This window comes from Pteropus vampyrus, unplaced genomic scaffold (assembly GCF_000151845.1).
Source record: "Pteropus vampyrus isolate Shadow unplaced genomic scaffold, Pvam_2.0 Scaffold126, whole genome shotgun sequence".
NCBI classification, from domain to species: domain Eukaryota; kingdom Metazoa; phylum Chordata; class Mammalia; order Chiroptera; family Pteropodidae; genus Pteropus; species Pteropus vampyrus.
The window spans coordinates 4,566,819-4,594,542 of record NW_011888907.1 but is presented as its reverse complement, the minus strand read 5'-3'; the positions used below and the strand labels follow the sequence as shown (position 1 = coordinate 4,594,542).

Here is a 27,724-nt window from a genome sequence, read left to right as displayed (position 1 = left end):
CAGGGTCAATGGTTTCCAACTCTGCTCTAGGGCAGCTGGAAATGACGAGCAATGAAAAACCCACAAAAGGAGGGACATGTTCCATTCTCAAGATGGCAAGAATAGAAAAAACAAAAAGAGGTTTCTGGTATGAACCCCCAATGGGAGTGGTACAATATAAACCTCAAAGTTTGCAGCCAGGACAGGTGCTGCAAACTGAGGCCTTCTCCACGTGTGGCTTCTCACCTCTGCAGGGACTCCATGTAACATGCTCCAGGGAAAGCAGTAGTGGGCACTTATTAATTAGATGGTGGTTAAGATTCTCTGGGCCAGCATGGAAAACCATCTGGTGTGGCATCAATTGCTGTCACTTGCACAAAGAAACACTTATCTGGGTGGAGTTGTAAACCTGGTCCTTATTCACAGCTTAAACAAATGGAAGAAGCCTAATACCATTCCTGGTCAGAGTCGACAGTGATCTAGAACCAAGTTCTCTGGTATGTATGTTTGCATGTATAAATATACGTACCTATGTACAAATAAATGGGCGAACAATAAATAAATAAAACAAGGACATAAGTTTTCCAAGATGCATTTTTCTTTGGGGTTTTTAGCATAAAGCTGTCAAGGTGGATCTCTTTTGAAAAGTGAACCCCAAAAGCCATTAGGGATGATATACTGAGATATTCGCTGCAGTGTTATTTAAAATAGACCAAAACTGGAAACAACTCAAGTCTCCATCAGTTGGGGCCTAGTTAAATTAATACATTCACAATGCCTTATTTGCAGTTATTAAGAATAGTAAAATAGGAAAAAAATATATGAATACATGGTCATGTTATCAGATGAGAAAAGCAGGCTAGAAGATACAAAGATACCATTTGTATAAAGAAAAACACACACGTACCACACCTAATGCCCATTCACAGAGTAAGAGTTGGAAGGATGTGTACCTCGGGTATTGCTCTCTAGGAGAGTGTGACAACAAGCGGCTTTTTCCTTTAGAGCTAAGCTGTATTTTATCATTTTTCTACAATGAGCATGCATTGGTAGTAAGAAAATAAAACAAAATGAACGAAAGCCACTAAAGCTATAATGGTGGTACACAATGATATAGCCTTCACGAGTGCTCCCAGAAGTACCAATGAAGGAAGCCAGAAAAGGTCATAACACTGGTGACAGCAGTGACATTTATAACAGTGGACAAAGTACGTATCAAGTGAGAAGGCCTAGATTAACAAGAGATTTATTGAATCTGCACAGTAATTAAAAATGAGAACTATGAAGCCTTTCTGGCAGCCCAGAAAATATGAAGGAAGTGACGCTGAAATGAAAACAGCAGAACCAGGACTGCCTTACCCACTATGAGAACTATGCATTAGGTCCATATCCCGGCAGGCATAAGGAAAACGCTGGAAAAGGGACGGGAAGATGGGAAAAGGTTTCCCATGCTGAAACTGTTTCCAGTTTTTAAAAATGTTGTGATCTCCCTTTCATGGTACAGGTGTAGACTGAATGAATCAAGACAAGAAGAGAGAAAATGGGCAGTGAGGATACCCACAGGTATCGAGTGATTACTGGGCAATTACCATTTGGTCAAGCACAAAGCCCAAATTCAAGTTCACTGAATCTTAAAACCCCAGGCAGACATGACTTTCAAGTCCCTTTTAGAGATATGGAACCTGTGGCTTAGAGAGGGGAAGCAATCAGCCAAAATGCCCCCAGCAAGGAACAGAGATGAGACTTGAAACCATGTCTAACTGATACTGAATATGGGCACTTAAATGCTTTGGGACCCTATACACCCCAAATTCAAACTCTGATAAGCTTTGGTGCCAGCGAGGGTTCTTAAAAAGCTTCCTGAAGATCCACGAGATGCAATTTTTATAGCAGCCTCTGATACTCATCCCCAAAAGCTACCCTGCTTATAAGAAGTTAACAATGAGATAATAGTTCTCTGGAAAAAAATACAGTTATTGAAACAAAATCTCAATGACACCATTCCCTTCTCCAAGAAAGATTCATTCCCGGAACAAATGCCTTGCTTCATTGAAACTTCAGCACAGGTCTGAATAAGGCAGAAGTTTCCTCACACCATTCAGACGCCTTGAAGAATGAATGACCAGCCAAGATCTTGGCACGTCCGTTCTTGCTGTAAGAACACAGACCTGGACGAAGGTCGACTCAGAAGCTACGTTCCCTGCTACTTACAAACCAGGGAGTGATGCCCGGCCAGATTTGACAAGGGAATACACTATGAAAGCAGTGAAGCAGAGTGACGTTAGCTGAGCAGGAGTACAAGTGGACTTGACCCTGGTCTAGCGAAATCCCACCGTTACCACAGGCTTTTTCAATTCTTCCAGGAGCAGCCAAGTCAAAATCATATTCGCCCAATCCCTGCCCAACATTTACTGAGCAAAATCCAAAAGGGAACATTATTTCTGACTTTTTGAGTCTCTGAAATGAATCCTAGGTGTTTCCCACAGCGAATCTGAAACACTCAAGTTGGAAGTCAACTTCTTGGTTAAAAAATGTATAAACAAAGGGTCCTTTTTGGAAATGAGCTTTATTTTCAATGTTTTTTAATTCTAAAAGCCTGCATGTTTATTTTTTCCTCCCACCAGGTTTATCTACAAGTCAGGATTTCAAAAAACACAACAAACAAATCAAACACCTGTGGGATCCAGGTGCCAACCACCAGCAGTTCATTTTGGCAATTAAGTCAGGATTTTCTTTCAAAGAAGCTTCTGTGCAAACTGCTCAAATGAGGCTCATTGTTTTTCAACCCTGAAATTATGAACTTGTAAAGCAGACCCCAAAACCTAAGCTTTCAGAACTGAGTCTCAATATCACCACATGAATCACTCTCACTCTAAAAATTGTACAACTAATGGCCTCAAAAGTTACTCTAACAGAGGGCTTTTAAGGCAAGGGAAAATTTCTCATGAGACCCCTGCCTGCCCCTGCCAATTGTTCTGCACTTCTCTTCCGTGGGAACCAGTAACACGTCACCCTTTAAGTCCTGGGGATGACCTTGGCTGCACTGAGCGGCCAAGCAGAGCCACTGGGATGTGGAAGAAACTTGGATGCAGATCCAGCAACAACGAACTTCGTTATTCACAAACACAGTCCAATAAAGAGGCTGCATCAAACTTAAAGCCAACTTTCTGCTTCAGATCCCTGGATATAAATGGTTTCTAAAAATCTGTATAATTCAAACCAAAAAAAAAAAAAAATGGTTATTGAAAATAAACCAAGAAATATCCAGAAACATGGTTCTAGTAAAGCTTGGTGGAAGAGGGATTCCAATCTAATAAAATGATCGAGATGTGTTCTCTTTTCTATGGGGAAAGTAGTTATCACAGCCCCTTACATAAACCCTCATGAAACACATTAAGTAGACAGCATTTCAATGCAGAAACCAACATGAAAATATCTCTGAAAAGAAAACAGTGACGTGGCCGGGAAACCGTGTGCATCTTGGCGAACACTTTTTTCCACCCACCGCAAGCTTGGGCTTTCTGGGAAGGTCACCGGTTTGCTGGTCAAATAATATTCTTGAAGTCATCAGAAATGGAGGAAGGGAGACTCAGCACCTGGGGAGGTATGTTCCTGGTTTGGTATCTGGGGCTCAGGAGCCAAACAACCTGGAAAAGTCAGAAGGTAGAAATGTCTGTGAAGATGGGAAGCTGTCACTCTGAAAACATTTTTAGAAAATATTTTCAGTTGTTTTTATTAAGATTATTTTATACTATTTTCTGGTTTTCTAAGTAACTTCTGTCACACAACACTGTGAATACACTTAACACTACCTAACTATACACTTAAAAAACTGTAACTCTTTAAAAATTATCTACTTCATATGAATCTGTAACATTTTATTTTCACCCATTCTCTATTACTACAAGTCAGTGGGTGACTTTCATATCAAAAAGATCTTTGAGTAAACTGAAAAAATTCTAGAATAGGAAAGGCCTGGAAACTGGATAAATGTCCATGAAGTTTGGGAATGGGTCTGTAAGTTATGAAACGGGCCTACTGGGGAAAACCACAGAGCTGTTAAAAAGATATATAGAGGAGTTCTTTGTATTGTCTCTGCAACATTTTATAAACCTAAATGCTTTCCAAGATAAAAAGGATTATTTAAAAAAATAACAGCTGGTACAGGAACAACTGGATCGCCACATGCAAAAGAATGAAGTTAGATTTCTACCTCACACCATATACAAAAACTAACTCAAAATGGATCATAGACCTATTAAAATTAAAATTTAGGCTTAATCTTTGGGACCTTGGGTTAAGTAATGATACCTTAGCTGTAACAGTAAAAAGCACAAGTGACAAAAAATAGATACATTGGACTTCATCAAAATTAAAACACTCTATGCTTTAAATGACACCATCAAGAAAGTGAAAAGACAACCCACAAAATGGGAAAACATACTTGCAAATTATGTATCTGATAAGGGATTGGTATCCAGAGTATAAAAAGAACTCTTACAACTCGGTAATAATCCAATTAAAAAATGGACGAATAGACATTTCTCCAAAGATATCCAAATGACCGATAAGGACATGAGGGAAATGGAAATCAATCATTAATCATGAGGGAAATGGAAATCAATCTTCGCATTCACTAGGATGGCTATAATCAAAAAAGAATGACAATAACAAGAGTTGGCAAGGATGTGGGGAAATTGGAACCATAACACCCTGCTGGTGAGAACGTAAAGCTGCAGCTACTTTGAAAAATATTCTGGCGTTTCCTTAAAAGGATAAATATAGAGTTACCATATATGACCCAGCAATTTCACTCCTGGGTCTATAACAAAGAGAAATGAAAACTTAAGTCTGCATAAAAACTTGTACACGCATGTTCGTATCAGCACTATTCATAATAACCAAAAAATGGAAATATCTCAAATATCCATCAACTGATGAGTGGATAAACAAACTGTGGCATATCCATACGATGGATGATTATTCAGCTATAGAAAGAAATGAAGTCCTGATTCAAGCTATAACATGGAAAAAACCAGAAGACATTTCATTCCAGAGTGAAAGGAGGGAGACACAAAAGGCCACATAGTGTATGATTCCATTTATATGAAATGTCCAGAATAGACAAATCCATAGAGGCAGAAAGTAGATTAGTGGTTGCCAGAGGCTGTGGGGAGGGAGTGACTGCTAAAAGAGTATGGGATTTCCCTTTGGGGTGGTTAAAATATTCTAGAATTAAATTGTGGTGATGGTTGCACAACCCTGTAAATATATTACAAAATAATGAAGACCAACTTCCACTTTTTACTTATTAATCCTTCTCTGTGGTTTGACACTCTTGTTTTCTATCTTCCTCCCAGTATTGTTTTGAAGATTTCAATATACAGAAGAGTTAAAAGAACACCCACATACATTATGCCATTAATACTGCTTTACTGAGTATCTACCTATTTAATTGTCTACCTTATTTTAGATACGTTTCAAAGTAAGGTGCAGATATCAGTACCCTTGGTCCCTAAACATTCAGGCATGTTTCTCCCATATTTCAAGTTTTTCATGACTTTTTAAAATTTCCATAGTAGTCCAGCTCAAACAATACAGAAGTGGGTGCAGGGAATAGGAACCCATCCCTCCAGCTCTGCTATAGTCCCCTCCATGGACAGTCTGGAGTAGATCCTTCCAACTCCTTCACCAGTGTTTTACAGACTTCGGGCACTCGCTCGGCATTTAGTCAATGTTTACCATGTGCAAGTCACAACTGAAGCTAGAAATGTGCATACAGGTGACATCGGCCTTCTTTACTCTCAAAACATTCCTCATTGTAGATATAAACTTCTGGCATATCATCAGTGATGGTGTTGTGACAGTTGGTCTTATAAGTGTCCTTTAAGTTATCTGACTCTTCCCCTGTTCTTCGACATTTAGGTGATTTCCAGTGTTTTAATATCTCGAGAAAGACCTTCACTGCCTCCCTGACACCTGTTTCTGGAATCTTCCCTCATTCATGGCTTCTGCAGTAAGAGCTGGCCTAGGTCAGGAGTCAGCACACTCTTTCTACAAAAGGCACACAGTAAGTAGTTCGGGCTCTGTGGGCCAGGTTGTCTCTGTCAGAATGCCCCAACCACTGTAGTGCAAAAGCAGTCACAGACGTGAGTACAGCTGTATGACAATAAAACTTTATTCATAAAAACAGAGAGCAGGGAGACATAGCCCATGAGCTGTGGTTTGCTGACCCCTGACCTCAGTGTTTAGGCTGGATCAGGAACCCCTAATCCAACTAGAACTGGGTGATACCTAGCTAAGTCAATAAGATTTTGCTCCCAGGAAACAAAATCGGGACACTGGGCTATTGACTAAGCTAGCCTTGGGCTAAGCTGGGAGGTCACGGAGCCTGAAGCTACCATTCTGCTCACAGGCCAGAAGATGAAGGAAGCTAGTCAGGCAAGAGAGGATGATAAAGCAGATTGACAGAAAAGAACAGAATGATGAAAAAATACCCCACCAAGTTCTTCCTTGCCTCAGGACCTTTGTACATGTTGCTTCTGGTGCTCTCTCCCCAACTCTGCAAACTGGGCTTCCTGTTGTTGATTTATTTAAATGGTACTTTCTCAGAGCCTCTCCCTGACTGTGTCCTAAACTGGGAGACTTCCGCCTCTTGCCACCTCACAACTGACTTTTTCTTCAAGATCCCACTTTGTACCTAAGCAGGCCTCACCCAAGCTTCCAAAAAGGGCCTCTGGGCATCCACCATGGTCCTCATTCCAGGCTCTAAAAGTTTCGAAAACAGTTTCCCCTGTCCCCTGATCTCCTGAGCACTGGAAACATCTCAAACAGCCATAGGTCCGGCACAGGGACCATCAAGCAATCCCAAATTCAGCATCTCAGCTACTCAGGGCAGCCAACTTTTCTTTCTCGTCCTTTTTCGGGGAAGCATATGGGATGCGCCCAGTATGGCTGAGAATTCCAGAATCTCCCATTGTTTTAACCATGAATCTGTTTACTCTCTGAGTCTCGCAACTCATTAACAGCAGTATAGGAATTATAGCCCTGACACTGGAAGGAAAACCAACCTGACTGGATTTTATTAGCCTAATAAGAAAATGAAAAAGAGCATGAAAACAGAAATAAAGTCTGTTTTCTTCTGCTGGCTTCCAGCAGGGCAGAAACAGGACCCAGCAGCACAATGGCTGTTCAAGCGATATTTTTACCTTGATAGATGCCAACTATCCACTAAGCACAGAAGAGCTGAGGAGAGGTGACCAGGGAAGGCATCTCTTGGCAGCCCCTGGTGACACACCAGGCACAGCCAGGACTTGGAAAACGCCGGCCTGGAATGCTATGATGTAGCTTAACCCCTGTAGACCCCAGTTTCCTCTATAGCTTGGAGAGTTCTTATTTTGACAGCAGAAAGTGTGACACCAAAGTGCAGACTAAGAAAACACAGAGTGACCATCAGGTGGGTCATTCTCAAGAATGACACAGAGGATAAGGACAATGAAGGGGATGGGCGGGCCTGACTTACACGATCATGCAGAACATCATGAAGACGTTCCACAGGGCAATGAAGATTCGGAAGTACCTGAGGCTCAGCAAGAACTCCCGGATGTTGTCACCTGGAAAGTCAGAAAGCATGTTTACAAGCACTAACATTTCTGCTGTCAGAGCTGCAGGTGCTTCTGCAGCCTCTGCCCACCTGTACCCACTGCCCCTCCCCCCCATTCCAGTGGCAGTGCAGCATTTCCTTTGGGTCCCTTCTGTTCTCCTACTCTCAGCACTCAGGCTGTGGCAGCCACTGACCAATCCTGGGAGAGCACCAAACCCCCAGCCTCTGAAACCCCCAGCCTCTATCTGGCTCAGAGAGGGGCACATGAACCAAGTCTGCCCAATGAAGAGTCAGCCCTATAACTTTTGCCCCAACTACTGTTTTCTGTCAGGCTGGCTGGGCTGGGAAGATGCAAGCCAAGTCTTCTAGGGAAGGGGTTGGCAAACTACGGCCTAGAGGCTAAAACCAGCTCCTGCCACCTGTCTCTGTATGGCCCAGGAGCTAAGAATGTTTTTCATATTTCTTAATGGTTTAAAAAAAAAAAATCAAGAGTATTTGGTAAGGTGCAAAAATTACATGAAATTCAAATTTCAATGTCTTACAACATAGTCATGTCCATTCATTTACATATTGCCCATGGCTGCTTTCAAACAACAGCAGAGTTGAATTTTACACCAGAGACAGCATGGCCCACAAAGTCAAAAATATTTACAACATGGCCCTTCACAGAAGAATGTTCTAAGCCTTGCTCTAGGGCTGTCTCTGACAGTAAAACTAACCCAGAAGGCAAAAATATAGCTGGATACAGTCACATGCTGGAGGGCTGCTTTGATCCTTGAATACAGGTGTGCTGTATTTGAGGCTCAACTGTGCCGTTGGATGTTTCGATTTGCTTTAACTACTTTGAGCTGGGTTTTGTTTTGGCAACTAAAAGCATACTAATTTGGACAAGTAAAACAGGAGTTCTGCTTTGGTGACAACTTACTCTAGCACTCTCTGCTACCAAGGAACAGAAACCACTTCGAGAGGAGGCAATTTGGTATGTTCAGACTCCAGAGACCTGGGTTCCAGAAACTTCCTCTGGAGTTTTGAGTAGAGCGCTTCCCTAGACCCTCTTTCCCCCACCAGGCCTCTGGAATGAAAGGAACTGGTCCAGGTTAGGTGATCTACAAGGGTGCTACCGAAAGTGTCATCTAGAGAGCACAACTGTCCAGTAAGTATGGAATACCGGGCAGGAGCTCAGAAATTTTCACAGCAACCCAACATGACAGCCACCTCGTACTGCTGTACCACCCTAGTATGAGATCAGCGTACAGTCTCAATGTGGTTTACATGAGTCCGGTATTGTCCACCCCTTGGGTTAGCTATGTGCAGCAAAGCCTGCGTAAGAACTGGCCCAGCACACAATGCCAATTTTGCTGCAAATGTCAGAGACAAGTATGTCTCCAGGATGTATGAAAGGCATTGCTTGGCCAGGCCCTTCTCTGAGCCCAGAATCACATAAACAGACTCTTCTGCCATCAACAGATACTGACTGAGGACCACTCATTCCAGGCAGGAGCCCAGCGCAGGGGGCATAGGGAGGAAAAAGACAGGGTTCCCTGCTTGAAGGAGCTGACAGGGAGCATAAATACTAAACAAGCAATCACACAGCAGGACTGAGCCAAAACAAGCTAGAGCCTCTTCTCCAGAGCTTAAGGTCAAGTGTTAAGGGTAGACATTAGCCAGATGACAGCGTAGGTAAAGGAAAATTGTAACTGTAAGAAGTGACATGAGTGCTGACCTATGCGGGAGGTCTGGCAGGCGAAAGAAATGGGTGACGGATGTGGGCAGAAGGAACAGCACGTCCTCAGGCCCATCTCACTCTCACACACACAAACACAATTATAAAGAAAACTAGGGTAGAACTTGGTGAGAAAAGAACTGTTCTCTCTGAAATGGACCAATTCCAGAGTCCAGAAAGGCCTTACCTGTGCCAGGCTCCCTGGACTCTTCCCCAAAGCCCTGTGTATCCTTCTTTTTCCTACGAAGAGAAGCAGTCAGTGTCCACTTTCGATGGGACACAAGGGCTGCTCAGTCCCCTGACCTCAAAAGGCCAGACACTCAGCTTCAGCTCTAGCCTTACCGCTGACTTGCTGTGTGACCTCAGGCGGTTCAAGGAACCTCTCTAGGTCCCCACCTGCCCCACCATTCACAGCCACTGACCCGGTGGAGAGGGTGGTCCAGGTTAAGGGGAAGAGTTTCTTGGGGAATAAGCCTGAGGCTCTTCGAGGTACGACCAAGGAACGGAGAGTAAGGATTTTAAGTCGTGGTAGCGCGGAGACTCCCACCCGCAAGGATCAGACTGGAGGCGGGGCCAGAGGGCAGGCTAGAACTCGCGACTGGAACCCACAGCGTGGGGCGGGCTCACGCTCGCGGGGGCGGGGCCAAGGGTCCCGGGTGGAGCTGCGGTGCGACGCGGCCTACTTACAGCTTAAAGTTGAGCACCGCCCCGGCGTTCATAAGCAGCGTCCTGTGGAGGAAGAATGCAGTTACCTGGGTCGTCCCCCGCCCCGTCGGGCCATCTCGCCCAGTCTCTAGTCCCCCTAATTACCCGAACAGCAGGATGTCTCCGATCATCGTTACGGCCCTAGCGTCGGTCAGAATCGGAAGCGGAAGCCCCGGAGAGAAGGGGGAGGGGCATGAGTCGGCCAATCACGAAGCAGCGCTAGTTAGAGTTGAGCCAATCGAAAGCTAAAGCAGTCGGGGTCCCGCCCTCTGCAGGCCCGCCCCCTTAGGGGAGGCCCAGGGTGTAGTGGAGAAGGGCGGGGCGAGCGTGTGACATCATCTAGAGGCGGTGTCATCTGGAGGCGAGACTAGGTCACTCATTGGAGGCATGTCGCGCATGCGCGAGAAAACCCGCGCGCTGGAGAATTAGCGCAGTGTCTTTTCCTTCTTGGCAGGAGTCTCGGATGGGGCTTTTGAAGAGATGGGGCCCCCTGACCTCTGAGCTGAATAGGGTAATGTGTCCTGACGCAGTGGGCTCTCCAGGTCATGGACGCCCTGACTGATTGGGAAGAGTCCTCCTGGGGATCTCCATTGCGGGAGACCGGGGGTCCTTACCAAGCAGTGCCTTCAGAGGACGGGGTCCCCGCGGGGGATGGAAGTCATTACTTACGGAGCCACACGGAGGACTGGGGTCATGACAGCTGCATAAAGAACCGGGTCCTGACCGAAGGGAACCCTAGGATACGGGAGGATGGGATTCACCACTGATCAGGCCCCACAGTGGAGGGAGGTCCCGATCCGAGGGCTCCACAGAGAACGTGGGTCCTCATCGAGCCTCATCTGGATCGGGTCTTGACTGATCGGTTCTACCTGGGTGGACGCCGTGCTTGAGGAGCCCCTTCTCCCAAGTTCCCCCAAGGTCCCCGGTCTGATTGATTCACAGAGGCCAGCACTCCGCCTCGCTGGGCTGAATAGGGGTCGTGATGGCCTAGAGGAGAAACAGTAAGGGGCACCAGACCGGCTGGGCTCCATGGGACCGGACGGCCCCAGGACAGCTGTCGCCCCTCCTCTCCGGCTGGGCCGGGTTGGGGGCGGCGCCTGGCGGGCGGGGGCGGGTCCAGCAGCCGGGCAGCAGTCGCGGGGCCGCGGACGGCGGGTCGCACCGGGCTGGGGGCTGGGGTGGGACCCGGCGTGCGTGATGGAGCTGCTGTCTGCGCTGAGCCTGGGTGAGCTGGCGCTCAGCTTCTCGCGGGTGCCGCTCTTCCCTGTCTTCGACCTCAGCTATTTCATCGTCTCCATCCTCTACCTCAAGTATGAGCCAGGTGAGACAGGGCGGAGGGCTGGAGGGGGCTGGCATCACGGGGCGCGGGGCGAGGATGGGGAATCCCTAGACCATGGTAGTGACAGCTCAGGGGCGAATTCAGAGATGCAGACAGATGCTGGGATCATGGGGTTTTCCCATACCGGGCAGGCAACGGGGAGAGACGTGAGGGAGGGCAAGTAGAGAAGCCCTCCCCGAGATAGTCGGGCTGGGAGAAGGGAACCAAATGAGGGCTGGAGGGAAGGAGAGGAACGTGATAGATAGTTCAGAGGAGGGGGAAAAGGTGCTGGGGAGGGGCAGGGAGAGAAGGTCAGGGGTCCTGGTAGGGAAGGGTCTCATGAACTCGGGCAAGGGGCGTAGGTCCTGGTGAGGGCACTGGCGGGGGTCGGCGCTGAAGGCCTGGCGGTCAGAAGTCCTGGCAGCCCGCAGCCATGACCTCCCTTCTTGCCCTTGGCGCACGGAGCGGGAGAGGGAGCGGCAGCTGAGTAGACGTCTATATAAGGGCCGGTCGTGCTGGGGTCAGATTCAGAGAAAGTGACACCGGTGCCTCGTCCCCACTGTGGCCATGAGGCTACCTCCTCCCTCTTCCCCTCCGCGAGGCTGTGCTGGATCTCTGCTCCCTGCCAGAATTCTAGCCCTGGCCGAGATCCTTTCCACTTACTGAGCAGAACCAGCCCTAGGGCAGGGTAATTTAGGGTCAGCCTTCTCCCACCAGCTGTAGAGGAGAATCACAAAGGGAAAGAACCAACGTTTAGGATTAAAACAAAACAAAACATTTTTTTAAATGAGGGTAAGTGGCCTCTGTAGAATGTGTTCTATTTTTATACAAGGTTCACAGAATATTTCTTGTTCATCTCCTAGTATTTTAATTATTCTAACACACCAGCAATCTAAACCGACAGTAGAATTTAGCTTTAGAAAAAAGATCAATCACCCCAAAAGTTTGTGACCCTTTCTCCCACTCAGATGTAAATCACCCCATATTCTCTTCTCAAAATGAAAATAGCTCTTTTCAGATGATAAAAATGGGTGCTCGTTCATATTTACAAATCAAGCCAAAAAGCACAAAGGAAAAAAGAATTACAGCTGATGTGGTGGCCACCCTTCCAGACCTCTCTTCTCTGCATTTATACCCCCATAGCTGTGGATGTAAATACACAATCTTATGCAAATAGAATCATACTCTGCTTGCCAAGCTCTTTTGTTCCGTTTTATTTTTCCAGTCCACAGGCCAGAGCCTATTTTTTAAAAAGCTTTTCTGGAGAGCAATTACTTTGCAAAGCAAAATAAGCTTTGTATTGCCATAGCATAGCCACAAGGTTGTATTTCCTGTCTGGGGATGAATTCTTGGTGGCTCAGGCCACTCCCCAGGCGAGTACGAAATCCAGCACACCTTGGGAAATCTCGAACTGTGAAGCAAGAGCCCCACATGGGTCTGGAAGAAAGGGGTCTCCTGCCTGCCTGGGCGTACGTAAGAAGGGTTGGGACATTCCTACTGGAGTCCCAGAGTAAGTCATCTGAACTAGAAGTACTGGAAACTGAAGATTCCTGGAGGTTGAGAGAGTTTAGCAGTTCTCAACCCTAGCTGGGAGCTCTTAAACCCCGACAATTGATTCAGAATATCTGATGTGAGGCTCTGGCTGCTCATGTTTGAAGTTCTCCCTCAGTGATTGCTGTCTGCTGTCAAGATTGAGAAACTGCTGCCTAGTTTAACCCCTTCCTTTGGTAACTGGAGAAACAGGAAACAGAGGGTAGGCTAACTTAGGTATACAATGAGCCTGTGGTGCTATGGCTGGTAGATGCTGGCCTTGGGATTCCAACCCTGGTCTGCTTAAACCCGAGAATCAATAAGTTTATTCTGGACTACTTGCTTCCCTTTAGAAAAGGGAGGCATTGGACTTAGCTGTTAGCCCCCCAGTTTGGTGTTCCTGCTGGACCTATGTAAAAGTTTCTTCTCAGAACCCATGTGCCGATTGCAGGAGCAGCTCCAGAATTTGCAGAGCCCCCTGTTCAGAAATTAAGAATTTCCAGGCAGTGATGACAAAACATCGAACTGAATGCAGGGCCCTTCTGAGCTCAGGGTCCTCGGCGACTGCACAGGTAACACACTTGAAGCTGAGAGCGAAGCTGAGAGCAAAGCTGTCTTTAAGGAAAAATCTCTGAATTGGGAGTGATTCTGCCACTGAGTAAACATCAGGCTGGTTACTGCACCTCCATGAGCTTCAGTTTGCTCATCTGTGAAATGGGCTCATTGGTAAAAAATAACCCTGGACTCCCTTTCCTGGCTGTTGTGAAGATCTATTGATAACTCAGTCTAAGGCACTTGGGAGAGGTACTGACACGTATTTGTAAGGTGGCGAGGGAATGTGTTTCCTGAGATGCAGGCATTTTCTGGGTCAGTCTTTGGTGAGAATCTTGAATGAGGACAAAGTTTGGAGTGTGGTCCTCAGGTGAACAGCATCTGTGTCTCCTGGGAGCTGGTTAAGAATGCCAGGTCCACTCTCCCCCAGACCTGCTGAATCATAATCTGCATTTGAATGAGATCCCCATAAGCACACTAACTTATGAGAAGCGATGGACTGGAAGAGGTTGGAGCTCCTTTTTAAACCTGGAGCTCCCTCATGGGGCAGGTGCTTTGGGTCTAGCTCACCTCCAGGACCCCTTGCTCCATGCAAGAAGAGAGGAGGAAACGGTGCTGCATGGCTGAAGGAATGAGAGTGAATGAATGACAATCCTGGTTACCTTAAGCATGACCCATCCAGAGAAATTTTCAGACCAGTGGTCCTCAAATTAGACCCATCTGAGAAGCTTTTTAAAATCCTCATGTCCAGGCAGCACCTCTCCATCATTTAAATTGGAATCACTGGAGGTAGCACCAGCATCAGTATTTTTGAGGGGGAGGGGACTGGGAAAATTGAAATATTGTTCATTATACCATTGCCAATATGTTTTATTAAATGCTTTTATCACACCATTTAAACATTTTTTAAAATGTATTTTTTAATTATAGTTGACATACAATATTATATTAGTTTCAGGTGTTTTAAAGTTCCCCTGATGAGACCCAGGTCTCTGCACCAGCGTTCCCTAACCTGGGCACTAGTGACAGCTGGAGCCAGAGCATTCTCTGTGGTGGGGGCCTAGCCTGTACATTTCAGGATGTTTTGCAGCATCCCTGGCCTCCACCCACTGGATGCTGGTAGTGTACACTGTTGTGACAATCAAAACTGTCCCCAGACATTGCCAGTGTCCCAGACTTTTGCCCTGAGTTGGGAACCGTTGATCTAGCCTGAATCTCAAACTCCAGTGCTTCCAAGGGCCAGGCAGGTGATACAAGGGAAGCGATAAGCTAGCCAGGTGGGATCCAGCCACGCTCATCTCCACCTGATTGGGGCTGGAACCACCAGAACTGGTTTTTCAGGGGAAACTGGAAATGTGATTTGGCTGTTGGAACACTTTTTTCTTTTTCTTTTTTTAAATTAATAGACTTTACTTTTTAGAGCCATTTTAGATTCACAGCAAAATTAAGCTGAAAGTGCAGTTTCACTGACCGCCCCCACCACATGCACAGCCTTCCCCACCGTCAACATTTCCCACCAGAGTGGCACATTCATTACATTCATTGCAATGGATTCATTACAGTGTTTAATGAACCAACATCATTATCAACATATTATCATGTAATCATTATCATAGATTGTCAACATTATTATCAACCAATCTGTAGTTTACATTAGGAATTCTTGGCATTGTGCATTTATGGATTTGGACAAATCTATAATGATAGGTAGCCACCATTATGGTATCATACAGAATAGTTTCACTGCCCTAAAGATCCCCCATGCTCCACCTCTTCATCACACTCCCCTGCCCCCCACCCTGAACCTCCACCAAACTCTGATCTTTTTACTGTTTCCATAGTTCTGCCTTTTCCAGATGTCATTGAATTGGACTCATACAGTCTGTAGACTTTTTAGACTCGCTTTCGTTCAGCAATACGCATTTAAGTTCTCTCTACATCTTTTTGTGGCTTGATAGCTCATTTTTTTTCAGCGTTGAATAATATTCCATTGTATGGATGTACCACAGTTTAATTATTCACCTATTGAAGGACATCTTGGCTGCAGTTTGAATATTTTTTAAAATGCCATGGGAGCCAAGAGAATAGTTTCTTGATCTCTGCTTTGAACTGTAAGTTTTTTGAGGGTGGGGAACAGCTCCTCCTCCAGCCTTGCAAGGCAGGGGCTACCAACTTCTTTTAAGGAGAAGGAAACCGAGGCAGAGATCTTCACTTGAAGGCTCAGGAAAAGAGACTGTCAATACACCTCCCATGTTTAGACCTCAAAACTAAACAGCACAGAACAAGGGGCAGTGCTGAAAGTGCCCTGGGGAACCTTCTAGCACTTCCCTGCCATCCACTGACCCCTGGAGAGTGAATGTCATGGAGCCCATTGCAGGCTGGAACTCAGGATCAATCAGGATTTCCTCTTCTCTCCTAAGGCAGAGCTAATTTTTATAAATTCATCCCCTAGAGTTTCCACCCACAGGTACTTTCTATTTCAGTTCAGTTCCAGGAATAACTCTCGCATAATTGCTAAGCACTAAGCAGTTTCTTTTATCCTCACAAGTGCCCTTTGAGAGGAATGATAGCACCGGGGTGATCAACTCACCCAGATTTGCCCAAGACAAGAACCCAAAGTCCCACGTCGCAAGAACCCCTTGGTCCCAGGCCAACTGGGACAATCATTCACTCTGGACAGCACCTCATTATATACATGAGCAAATTGCAGCTCTGAGTGGGGAGAGCTTTGGTGGCAAACTCGGAATTGAAAACCACATTCTGCTGCTTCTGGATGTTGTCCCCAAATCAAGGAATGTGGCAAAGGGCAGGAACCATGGGGATAGTTTCTCAGCTACTACCTTGCTATAGGTTCTCAGAGCAGACTGTCCCCATCAACTTCAGTTTTCCCATCTGTGGCAATGGGAAGATTCCAGGATTGCCAGGAGGGTATGGATAATGATAAGAAGCATAACGATGATAATGCACACCATATTGAGTCAAGACAACTTGGTGAAGGGGATGCTCTCATTCTCTGTTGATGGCAGAAGAAACTGAGGTTGGAGGTTGGGAGGGGGTCAGTTTTCTCCCAAGGCCTGCGGAAGCGAGCAGCAGAGCCAACACCAGGCACGTGACTTTTCAACCAGGACTCACCCAGGGTACAAACACAGAGCCTGACTTACTTCTGCAAAACCCAGGTTCCCACCCCTCCCCCTCCTGGGTCTTGGTCCCTGGGATAGCCCCAGAGGGCACAAGAAAGACCCTGGAAAGAATTCAACCCCTGGGGGTTATTTTTAGATGCAGAGGTATCCATTTCTCCAAAACATGGGCACCTCACCTGACCTGGCCCCTTGCAGGACCCACCAGCTGCTCTGAAGGATTAACTCTCAGCTGGTGGCGTTTTAAATAGACACCCTGCCCAGTAGAAGAGAGTACTCTGCTCTCTTAAATCCTGTAGGACCTTAGTAAATGCTGAGACTTTAAGACAACCTGAGGGCAGGGAGAAGATGCACAGGACACCTGTAACTCCAAGGTGAGATTGAGGAGAGAAAATTCGTTGTTAGGATTTGGGGAAGGAAGGGCTTAAAAGTTTGTATCTGAAAATAGGAAAGGGCTGCAGAGAGAAAAAATAGTTTGTCTGAGATCACATGGTTAGTTGGCACCGGTGGCGAAGAGAAAGGGAAGTGTGTTGATGACTTAGTCTAAAACAACTCTTATTAGTCCTGCTTTTTTTGTCTTGCCACGTTCTATTTCTTTAAGGTGTTGATACAGATTGTTGTGAAGGAAGAGGAAAACAGATTATAAAAAGTTTTTTTTAAATGATAGTTGACATTCAATATTATATTAGTTTCAAGTATACGGCATAGTAGGCATTTATATAACATACGAAGCGATGTATATACAAGAGAATGGGTAAATAACTTATGACCTACTTCTATGATGGAATACTATACAACAGTGAAAACGACTATTACTCTTGAAAATATGCTCAGCGAAAGAGACAGATGTGAAAGGCTGTGTTATATAATTCCACCTATATGTGATATATAAGTTCTAGAACATTTTCATCACCCCAAAAGGAAACCCTATCCTTATTAGCAGTCACTCTCCATGTCCCCTCCCCCAACCCTTGGCAATCACTAGTTTGTTTTCTGTCTCTATGAATTTGCCTGTTCTGGACATTTCATATAAATGAAATCATACATTATATGGCCTTTTGTGTCTGGCTTCTTTCACTTAGCGTGTTTTCAAGATTCATCCATGTTGTAGTATCTATCAAGACTTCATTCCGTTCTTTAGTTTATTTTCTGATTACAGTCGACATACAATATTATGTTAGTTTCAAGTGTACAATATAGCAATTAGTCATTTATATACCTTGCGAAGTGATCACCTCGATAAGGACTTCATTCCTTTTTAAGGCTAAATAATGTTCCACTGTATGGATGTATCACATTTTGTGTCTATTCATCATCTGATGGACACTTGGGGTGTTTCTACCTTTTGGTGATTGTAAATAGTGCTGCTGTGAACATGGACTTCCAAGAATCTTCCAGAATCTATTGGTGGGTTCTTTGGGATAGAACAGCCTGGAGCCCCCCACACTCCCTGCCCCGCTGCCCACCCAAGGCGATGAGACCTGTTCCTGGCCATCAGGGATGGGATAGGAGGTAAGGGACCCACAAGGGGGCTCGATACAGATTGTGGAGCCCAGTGCAATGAGGCAGAAGGGCACCCTTTGTCTTCCCTCCTTCCGGTGGGGTGGGGGGGGCTTCTGTTTTTTCTAGTTTTGATGATTAAATATTTCAAACACACATAACAAATATCACAGCCACCTCTGTCCCCTCAACTCAGACTTAACAGATATGAATATAGATTTGCTTTTTTTTAATAGAATGACAGACACAGTCAACCCTGCCCCTTCCCCTCCCTCCCTCTCCAGATATGACCACCAACCTAAAATCAGCCTGTACTTTGGCCATGCCTGCATTTCTACCTTCACCACTGTGTGTGTATCTATGAACTACAGTGGTCCTCCCTCATATCTGCAGTTTCGCTTTCTGTAGTTTCAGTTATCCACGGTCAAACAGAAATTTATTCTCTCATGGTTCTGGAGGCCGAGAGTCCAAAATCAGGTACCAGCAGGTTGGTTTCTTCTGGAGACTCTAGGAGAGGATCCTTCCAGGCTTCTCTCTCCTGGCTTCTGGTGTTGCTAGCAATCCTTGGCATTCTTTGGCTTATAGACACATCACTCCCATCTCTACCTCTGTCTTCACATGGCCTTCTGTATGAATTTCTTGGGGTTCCTGTAACAAACTACCACATATAAGGTGGCTTAAACAACAGAAATTTATTGTCTCACAATTCTGGAGGCCAGAGGTCTAAAATCAAGGTGTCTGCAAGGCCATGCTCTTTCCAGTGGTTCTGGGAAGGAATTTTTTCATGCTGCTTCTTAGTTGCTGGAGGTGGCTAGCGTCCTTGGTGTTCCATTGCTTATAGCTGCATCACTCGTATCTCTGCCTCCATGTTCACGTCACCTTCTTCCCTGTGTCATCTCCTCTGTTTATAAGGACACAAGGCATTGGATTAGAGCCCCCCACCCCCCAATGACCTCATCTTAATGTAATTACATCTACAAAGACCTTATTTCCCAAAGAGGTCATATTCACAGGTACCAGGGGTTAAGACATCAATATATCTTTTTGAGGATCACAGTTCAACTTGTGATATCTTCTGCGTGTCTGTCTGGAATAGTATTCAGCCTAAAAAGGAAGGAAATTCTGATACCTGCTACAACATGGATGAACCTCGAGGACAGTATGCTAAATCAAATAAGCCAGTCACATAAAGACAGCTACTGTATGATTCCACCCTCTTTTCCCCAGGAGCAGTGGAGCTGTCCCGGCGCCACCCCATGGCATCCTGGCTGTGCGCCATGCTGCACTGCTTTGGGAGTTATATCCTGGCTGATCTGCTCCTTGGGGAGCCCCTGATCGACTACTTCAGCAACAACTCCAGCATCTTACTGGCCTCAGCCATCTGGTAAGCATCACCAGGCTGGCAGGGCATGGAAGAGCAGAATTGGGGGCGGGGGTGACCCAGCCACCAGGGAGGTGGGAGGTTGGAGGAACCTGGATCCATCATCGCAACCTCTGTGGTGGCCTTGAACACACCACTCTCCATTGCCTAGCTCTGTCCTGAGCCAGGCATGTGGGGAAGGGGGTCTGGACACAACCTCGCCTTCCGGGGCCCTCATAATCTGTCTCCCCCTGATGCTTGGCATTCTCTCCCCAAAGGTACCTGATTTTCTTCTGTCCCCTGGACCTCTTTTACAAGTGTGTCTGCTTCCTGCCTGTGAAACTCATCTTCGTGGCCATGAAGGAGGTGGTGAGAGTCCGCAAGATTGCCGTGGGTATCCACCACGCGCATCACCACTACCACCATGGGTGGTTTGTCATGATCGCCACCGGCTGGGTCAAAGGTAAACAGGACCGTGACAGTGACAATGGAAAATCACTCCAGTTGAGAACCCCTGCTCAGTGGTACATGTCAGGCACCTCGGCTGGCACTTCCATTACTCTAGGCTAAGGGGCATCACAACTGCTGCAGGAGTGTAGGCTCCTCATTAGCTGACACCTTTGAGGCAAATGAGAAGATTCTTCCAGAAATTTAACTGTCAAAGGTAAATAGGACAACAACGAAACAGTGACAGCTGATATCTCCAGCAGGGTTTCTCAATTGTGGCACTGCTGACATTTGGGGCTGGATCATTCTCTGGTGGAGGCCGTCTGGTGCATGGTCGGGTGTTTAGCGGCATCTCTGGCCTGCAACCACCAGCAGCATGCCCCCTCCCCAGATGTGACAACCAAAAATGTCTCCAGACATCGATAAATGCCACCTCGGGAGGCAAAATTACTCCTGGCGCAATGGTACATATCAGGGACCCCAGTTACCCAGCTGCTCCTGGAGTAGGCGTCAAAGCCTCTTTAGTAAATGCTTTTGGGGTAAATGGGAAGATTCTTCTTTGAAATTTAACCATAATGTCTCCACATAGGTCTCCTTATTCTTTCTCCAGGAAGCCTGTACTACAGAGCAAATTCCCCAGGGGTATAGCATGCCTCCTAAAGGGCAAGTTGTTTGAGAAAGATTGAGAACTCAGAGCCCCGAGGAGGGAGGCTAGGGTCGGGGGGCCACTCTGGAAGCCTCGTGCACAGCTCAGGATCCTAGATTGGAGGCATCAAGGCAGACAACCCAGATTTGTCCGTGCCTTCTAGGTAGGATATTAGCTCAATTTTTTCTGGCTGGTTTTGCTCCAATTGTGCTGTGTGACCCTCGGCAAGACTGCCCACTCTGGACCTATTTCCCCACCTGCAACTGATCGTCATACACCCAGGCTGATTGTCCCTCTGGAGAGGACTCCAGGAGTGGAGAGTCTGCCTCCTTGAGAATTCAGCTAAGAAGTACGGGAAACTGCGGGCGACGGGCTCATTCAGAAGCACCCTATTCCATAGGCGCTGGTGTTGCCCTCATGTCCAAATTTGAGCAGCTGCTCCGAGGGGTCTGGAAGCCAGAGACCAATGAGATCTTGCACATGTCCTTGTGAGTACCTCGTCTTCCTCATCTGTCCCTCTTGTGCCCCCAAGCCTGATCCTGGGTTGGATACTTCTGGTAACTTAGAGCCCTCAGCCCCTGATTCTGTTTTCTAGAAGCTTCCAGAGGACATGTCTAGGGGAACCCATTGAAGGAACCACAACTCTGCCTAGGGGCCAAGGACAGGCAGAGATGCAGGGAGATGAGACACTTGATTTGGGTTTTGAAGAATGAATTGGAGTTTTCTAGCAAAGGAAGAACCTCTGGACAGAGGACAGCACCTCTGCCATCTGTCAAGTCAGAAAAGAACAACAATCTGCCTAGTTCTGTAGGGGAGGGTATGGAGTGTGGGTGGGGAGCCTGGGGCACTGAGTGTGGGTAGGGAATGTGGCTGGCGTTAAGTGGGAGAATGGTGGGTAGGGCCAAAGGGCAGCATTTAGGATCCAACCCAGGGCCCCATGCTGCATTTAGACTAATACATTTTAAAAAGATATCACAGCTTAGGGCTAGTTAAATTTTCTCCCAATCTACAATAAGTAGAACTAGAGCCATTAAAATATGAAAAAATTAAAAGCTTTTCCCATAGACCAGTGAAAATTACCTCTTGTTTTATACTTTGGAAAATGCAGCTTTATCTTGTTTCATCTCCACGAGAAGTCTGTTCCCACCCTCAGTTCACTTACAGGGACCCGGGGCCCAGATGGTTGCATTGCCTGCTGCTAAGCAGCCAAGTGCCTTCCCCTTCTCCTTCTCTTTCCACCTCATTATCTGAGGCTAGGATTTCAAGGAATCACAGACATAATGTCCCAGGCCCTGGGACTGGGTGAATGAGAAAATATCAGGTGCAATCATTAAGTATGTGCAGTGAGCGACAGACCTCAGGAACAGAAGTCTGGGGTCTGTCTGCTGCAACAAGTTAAAATCTTAGAAACCTATTCTGCAAGGAAGAAAAGGAAAGTTAAGAAAAACCATGTGTTATAATTCCACTTCCTGGGGAGTGTGCTGTCCGTGGATCCCTAAGACTACCCCCAAGTTTGATGATGTGCTAGGACTCAGAGAACTCAGCAAAGCCCTTTAATTCAGGGTTACGGTTTTTAGTACAGAGAAAGGATGCTGATTAAAATGAGCAAAGGGAAGATGCACATGGGGCAGCATCCAGGAGATACCAGGTTCGAGCTCCTGTTTATCCCTTCTCAGTGGAGCTGTGTAGATGTCCCCTGTTTCTCCCAGCATCCACATGTGACTATACGCATTGACTATGGCCAACCAGCAAACTCCCCCGAGCTCTGGTATCCAGAGTTTTTATTGGGGTTCAGTCACACGGACATAGCTGACCACCTACGTGGCTCACTTCGGCCTCTAACCCCTCTAGAGATTGAACTGATACCGCATGACCCAAGACCCCCACCCTAAATCACACTGTTACTATCTGATGTGACCCAAAGTCCCCAAGTAAACAGAGACACTCTTATCAGGCAGAACATTTTCAGAGCTTAGACGGCACCTCCCAGGACCCAGAGACAAAGGCCAGATCTCTCTTTGGGCCAAGTTAACCCTTTACTGCATAGAGAGACACCACCTCCTTCGTACCATGTGGGCATCTTCCCACTTCCCACTCAGAAGTCAGATGGGAGCTGGGACTGGCTGGAGGCAGTTGGAGAAGGGGGCCTGGGACAGAGATACAAAGGCCTGAGCCATGCTGTGCCCGCTGGTAACCACGACTGTCCCTTCCAGCCCCACCAAGGCCAGCCTGTATGGAGCCATACTCTTTACCCTCCAGCAGACCCGCTGGCTCCCGGTGTCCAAAGCCAGTCTCATCTTTATCTTCACCATGTTTATGGTGTCCTGTAAGGTAAGCCTTCCTGTCCTGACCCATGCCCAACTGTCCCTCCTGGGATAAGGGCTCAGACTCGCAGCTTTGGGTGTCCAGGAAAGGACAGCCCTATGTGGGGGTCGGGGGGGGAGCTTGCCAGTAGGTTCATACATGGAGGAGGGTCTGAGAAGAGCAGTGTCTAGCATGTGGGGACGGGAGTGAGGGAACAAGGTCTTCCCGGCAGGGGGCCCTACCTGGGCAAAGGCCGAGAAGTAGGCAGGAGTGTGCAGGGCCTGTTTGGAGCTTTATGGAGAGCAGAGGGACAAAATGCAGGGACGGCACCCTCAGGACACCAGGGATTTGGGCTGGACCAGAAATGGTGTTGGTCTGATCGTCAGGCCTCAAGTTGGGGTCACCCTACCCCCAGCAGGGATCTTGAGGGGTCACACTCTCCTCCCTCCCTGAGGAAACCCGGGACACAAGACTTGGTCACCCTCTTGGGGATGTGTGCAGTCAAAGGGGTGGATCTGAGCTACCTCTGACCTTGACATGGATGACCTTTTCTCTCTTCTCCCCCTCCCCTTCTTTGCTTTCTGCCTTGGTCTCCCTCTGGCTCTCTCACTGTCTCCCTGTCCTGCCACCCCACCTCAGGTGTTCCTGACGGCCACGCACTCCCACAGCTCCCCTTTTGATGTTCTGGAGGGCTACATCTGCCCTGTGCTATTTGGGACGACCATGGGGGGTGACCATCACCATGACAACCACGGTGGGGCCCATGGAGGGTCCCACGGTGGTGGTGGGCCCAGCTCTCTGCACTCAGCCATGGCTGCAAAGTCCAAGGAGGAGCTGAGTGAGGGCTCAAGGAAGAAGAAGACCAAGAAGGCAGATTAGGAGGCAGCCCAGGGGGCCTGCAGGCTGCTAGGGAGAGGACCTGGACCCAGAACCCTCAGAGCCAGGCATGGAGGAGGTGTGCTGGGCTCAACTCTCCCCTCTTCAGGCCTTGACTTCCCTGTCTACAAACTGAGGCCATCAGCCTACCCTCCAGGGCTGATGAGAGGGGTTAGATGAGATATGGGAGTAAAGGGCATTTGTAGGAATGGGGGTCCCTCTGTCAGGCCCCTGTAGAGTCACAGATTTTGGGGTGGGGAGCCACAGAATCCTGACAGTGGCACCAGCCAGAAACCCTGGGAGTTATATTCTTGGTTCTAGTATTTCCTCTCTAAAATTAAGTTTTGACTCCGAAAGAATTTCAAGCCAAGTTGAAACTCATTCACTTGAAGGATGATTCCCAAGTACGTGCTGCGAGGCAGCTGCTGTGATTTCCACGTCTTCCTGCCAACTCCTCCTAGGCATCCCTAGGCAGGGTGCCTCCTTCTCTGAGTCTTATATTCCCCATCTGTATAGTGGGGACCCTTGGCCTTCCTCTGTACACAAGGGCTGATGTGAGGCTGGACGTGAACCAGCCCTTTAAGCTCAGAAGCACCATGTGGTCAGGAGGAGAGGCTGTGACAGGTGTTCACTGTGCTTGAGAACAGCTTTGCATTTTAGATCATGTGTGTTCATGGATCACAGAACCACGCAAGTTACCTGGCATGAAGGAGGCCAGGCTTGAAAGCTTGGAGGGTAGGAAAGGCTTGTCCTGATCCTTGGCTTCGGGCTGCCCCAAACCAAAGTAATGTAGCTGGCTGGGTGAGGTTGCCAAGATTCAGCTTTATCCAGGGGCTCCGAACACTCGCTCTTGGGTCCTGGAAGCACCTGGCCTTCCTTATGCTGACGTCCTTCATTGCTGCTCATGCAGTCGCTCAACAAACATGCTGTCATCTACTCTGTGTCAAGTCTTATGCTGCTGCTGGGCAGCCTGGGAACTTGCTTCAGGGTGAGCAAGGGGGATGGTATCTGAGGGTCCCTCCCAGCCACCTTCAGCTCATCCTAGGTCGCCAGGACTTCTGAGAGGGGTGTGTGGGGTTAGGGCCCACGCCGGGCCAGCTTGAGGCTGCCTTCTGTACATGGGTGCTCAGGGCATTAGTCTGCAGCTGTGTTGAGATCAGCGTGGGGTTGGTGGCGTCCCAAGTATTGGGAAAGTGCCTTGATTTGGTAACACCTGGGAGCTGGGTGGGTCCTGAGGCTGTAAGGCCTGGAATTCATCCTCTTGCATGTCCATCAAGGCTAAGCATGAAGGTTCAGCGAATAAATCTGTTGTGAGAGAACCCTGTTGGCTTGTCTGATTCATTTCTGCTTTTTTGGCCTCAGGACACAGTGGGGATTTGTGTCCTCAGAGATGCTCAAAGTTTCTAGGGGAATGAGGCTCGCGGCAGCCCAATTGCCAGTGGGAGATGGTGGCTGTGTGTGAGGTCTGCAGGATTTGGAATTAAGCAGACCTGAGTTTGAATCCTTACTCTGCCACTGACAGGTCAGGGAGCCTCTTCTTTTCCAAGCCTGTTTGGAGGGGAAAGGAGGTGATGATTATTACTGCCCTTCAAAGATGGGGGGAAGATTAATGGTGTGGTTAGGATTTGCAGCTAAGAGTCTGTGCCAGATCCTTTTAACAGAATAAAAGTCAAGCCACAGACTGGGAGAAAAATCTTTGAAAATTAATGAAAAATTATATCTGATAAAAAATTGTATCTGGAATACATAAAGAATTCTCAAAACTCAATAATAAAATATACAGCCCAATTTAAAAATGAGCAAAGGATTTGAATGGACACTCTGTTATAGAGAATATACCAATGGCGTAGAAATCACAAAGACGCTCAACATCCTTGGCCATCAGGAAAATGAGTGGGAAGTACCACTTCACATCCATAAGTATGGCTAAAATTAAAAAGACTGACCATACTAAGTGCCAACGAGGATGTGGAGCAACCAGAACTCTCATACACTGCGGGCAGGAATAAAAAGTGGCACAGCCACTTTAGAAGACAATTTGTCAGTTTATAAGTTAAATGTGCACTTGCCATATGACACAGCCATTCCACTCTTGGGTATTTGCCCAAGAGAAATAACCGTATATCTCCACACAAAGACATGCACAGGAATGTTCATAGCAGCTTTGCAATAGCCCCAAACTGGAAACAAACAAATGCCCATCAAAGATGAATGGATGAACAACTGCCCTATCAAAAGGAATACTACTCAGTAATGAAAAAGAACCAAATGCGACAGCATGAATGAGACTCAAATGCATCATGATGAGTGAAGAAAGCTACACAAAAGCAAATGCATACTGTCTGAGTCCCTTTATATAAATTCTAGAAAAGGCAAATTCATCTCTAGTAACAGAAAGCTGATCAGTGGGTGCTTAGGGAGAGGAGAATTCTTTGCTTTCTGCCTTGGTCTCCCTCTGGCTCTCTCACTGTCTCCCTGTCCTGCCACCCCACCTCAGGTGTTCCTGACGGCCACGCACTCCCACAGCTCCCCTTTTGATGTTCTGGAGGGCTACATCTGCCCTGTGCTATTTGGGACGACCATGGGGGGTGACCATCACCATGACAACCACGGTGGGGCCCATGGAGGGTCCCACGGTGGTGGTGGGCCCAGCTCTCTGCACTCAGCCATGGCTGCAAAGTCCAAGGAGGAGCTGAGTGAGGGCTCAAGGAAGAAGAAGACCAAGAAGGCAGATTAGGAGGCAGCCCAGGGGGCCTGCGGGCTGCTAGGGAGAGGACCTGGACCCAGAACCCTCAGAGCCAGGCATGGAGGAGGTGTGCTGGGCTCAACTCTCCCCTCTTCAGGCCTTGACTTCCCTGTCTACAAACTGAGGCCATCAGCCTACCCTCCAGGGCTGATGAGAGGGGTTAGATGAGATATGGGAGTAAAGGGCATTTGTAGGAATGGGGGTCCCTCTGCCAGGCCCCTGTAGAGTCACAGATTTTGGGGTGGGGAGCCACAGAATCCTGACAGTGGCACCAGCCAGAAACCCTGGGAGTTATATTCTTGGTTCTAGTATTTCCTCTCTAAAATTAAGTTTTGACTCCGAAAGAATTTCAAGCCAAGTTGAAACTCATTCACTTGAAGGATGATTCCCAAGTACGTGCTGCGAGGCAGCTGCTGTGATTTCCACGTCTTCCTGCCAACTCCTCCTAGGCATCCCTAGGCAGGGTGCCTCCTTCTCTGAGTCTTATATTCCCCATCTGTATAGTGGGGACCCTTGGCCTTCCTCTGTACACAAGGGCTGATGTGAGGCTGGACGTGAACCAGCCCTTTAAGCTCAGAAGCACCATGTGTTCAGGAGGAGAGGCTGTGACAGGTGTTCACTGTGCTTGAGAACAGCTTTGCATTTTAGATCATGTGTGTTCATGGATCACAGAACCACGCAAGTTACCTGGCATGAAGGAGGCCAGGCTTGAAAGCTTGGAGGGTAGGAAAGGCTTGTCCTGATCCTTGGCTTCGGGCTGCCCCAAACCAAAGTAATGTAGCTGGCTGGGTGAGGTTGCCAAGATTCAGCTTTATCCAGGGGCTCCGAACACTCGCTCTTGGGTCCTGGAAGCACCTGGCCTTCCTTATGCTGACGTCCTTCATTGCTGCTCATGCAGTCGCTCAACAAACATGCTGTCATCTACTCTGTGTCAAGTCTTATGCTGCTGCTGGGCAGCCTGGGAACTTGCTTCAGGGTGAGCAAGGGGGATGGTATCTGAGGGTCCCTCCCAGCCACCTTCAGCTCATCCTAGGTCGCCAGGACTTCTGAGAGGGGTGTGTGGGGTTAGGGCCCACGCCGGGCCAGCTTGAGGCTGCCTTCTGTACATGGGTGCTCAGGGCATTAGTCTGCAGCTGTGTTGAGATCAGCGTGGGGTTGGTGGCGTCCCAAGTATTGGGAAAGTGCCTTGATTTGGTAACACCTGGGAGCTGGGTGGGTCCTGAGGCTGTAAGGCCTGGAATTCATCCTCTTGCATGTCCATCAAGGCTAAGCATGAAGGTTCAGCGAATAAATCTGTT

At 47.4% G+C, this 27,724-nt stretch overlaps 2 protein-coding genes across 3 annotated transcripts; one reads left to right on the top strand and one right to left on the bottom strand.

Annotated features, from left to right (window-relative positions):
* Positions 1-2,526: 2,526 nt before the first annotated feature.
* Positions 2,527-10,229, bottom strand: SMIM7 (small integral membrane protein 7). Of its 2 annotated transcripts, XR_002781979.1 has the most exons (6): positions 10,116-10,229; positions 9,993-10,034; positions 9,493-9,545; positions 7,502-7,592; positions 3,485-3,626; positions 2,527-3,184 (listed from the first exon to the last, which is right to left on the bottom strand). XR_002781979.1 is itself a non-coding variant. In XM_023534494.1 (5 exons), exons 1-5 carry the CDS (start codon positions 10,139-10,141, stop codon positions 3,611-3,613), a joined length of 228 nt encoding a protein of 75 aa, XP_023390262.1. In that variant the 5' UTR covers positions 10,142-10,229; the 3' UTR covers positions 2,527-3,610. The 2 variants fall into 2 exon arrangements, 1 of the variants encoding a protein (XP_023390262.1); XM_023534494.1 differs by having other exon boundaries at positions 2,527-3,626.
* A 511-nt stretch (positions 10,230-10,740) lies between these two features.
* Positions 10,741-24,999, top strand: TMEM38A (transmembrane protein 38A). The gene is made up of 6 exons (XM_011366871.2): positions 10,741-11,331; positions 19,275-19,431; positions 19,686-19,870; positions 20,901-20,988; positions 22,714-22,831; positions 23,444-24,999. The coding sequence occupies exons 1-6, from the start codon at positions 11,040-11,042 to the stop codon at positions 23,681-23,683; spliced, it is 1,080 nt and encodes a 359-aa protein (XP_011365173.2). The 5' UTR covers positions 10,741-11,039; the 3' UTR covers positions 23,684-24,999.
* The last annotated feature ends 2,725 nt before the right edge of the window (positions 25,000-27,724 follow it).

Excerpts from the sequence above, each read along its gene's own strand:
- SMIM7 (XM_023534494.1), bottom strand. The coding sequence starts at position 10,141 with ATGATCGGAGACATCCTGCTGTTCGG. Across the intron at positions 9,546-9,992 it reads GCGGTGCTCAACTTTAAGCT|GAAAAAGAAGGATACACAGG; the intron begins GTAAGTAGGCCG and ends TTCTCTTCGTAG. Across the intron at positions 7,593-9,492 it reads GTCCAGGGAGCCTGGCACAG|GTGACAACATCCGGGAGTTC; the intron begins GTAAGGCCTTTC and ends CTGACTTTCCAG.
- TMEM38A (XM_011366871.2), top strand. The coding sequence starts at position 11,040 with ATGGGACCGGACGGCCCCAGGACAGCTGTCGCCCCTCCTCTCCGGCTG. Across the intron at positions 19,432-19,685 it reads TTACTGGCCTCAGCCATCTG|GTACCTGATTTTCTTCTGTC; the intron begins GTAAGCATCACC and ends CTCTCCCCAAAG. Across the intron at positions 20,989-22,713 it reads GAGATCTTGCACATGTCCTT|CCCCACCAAGGCCAGCCTGT; the intron begins GTGAGTACCTCG and ends TGTCCCTTCCAG.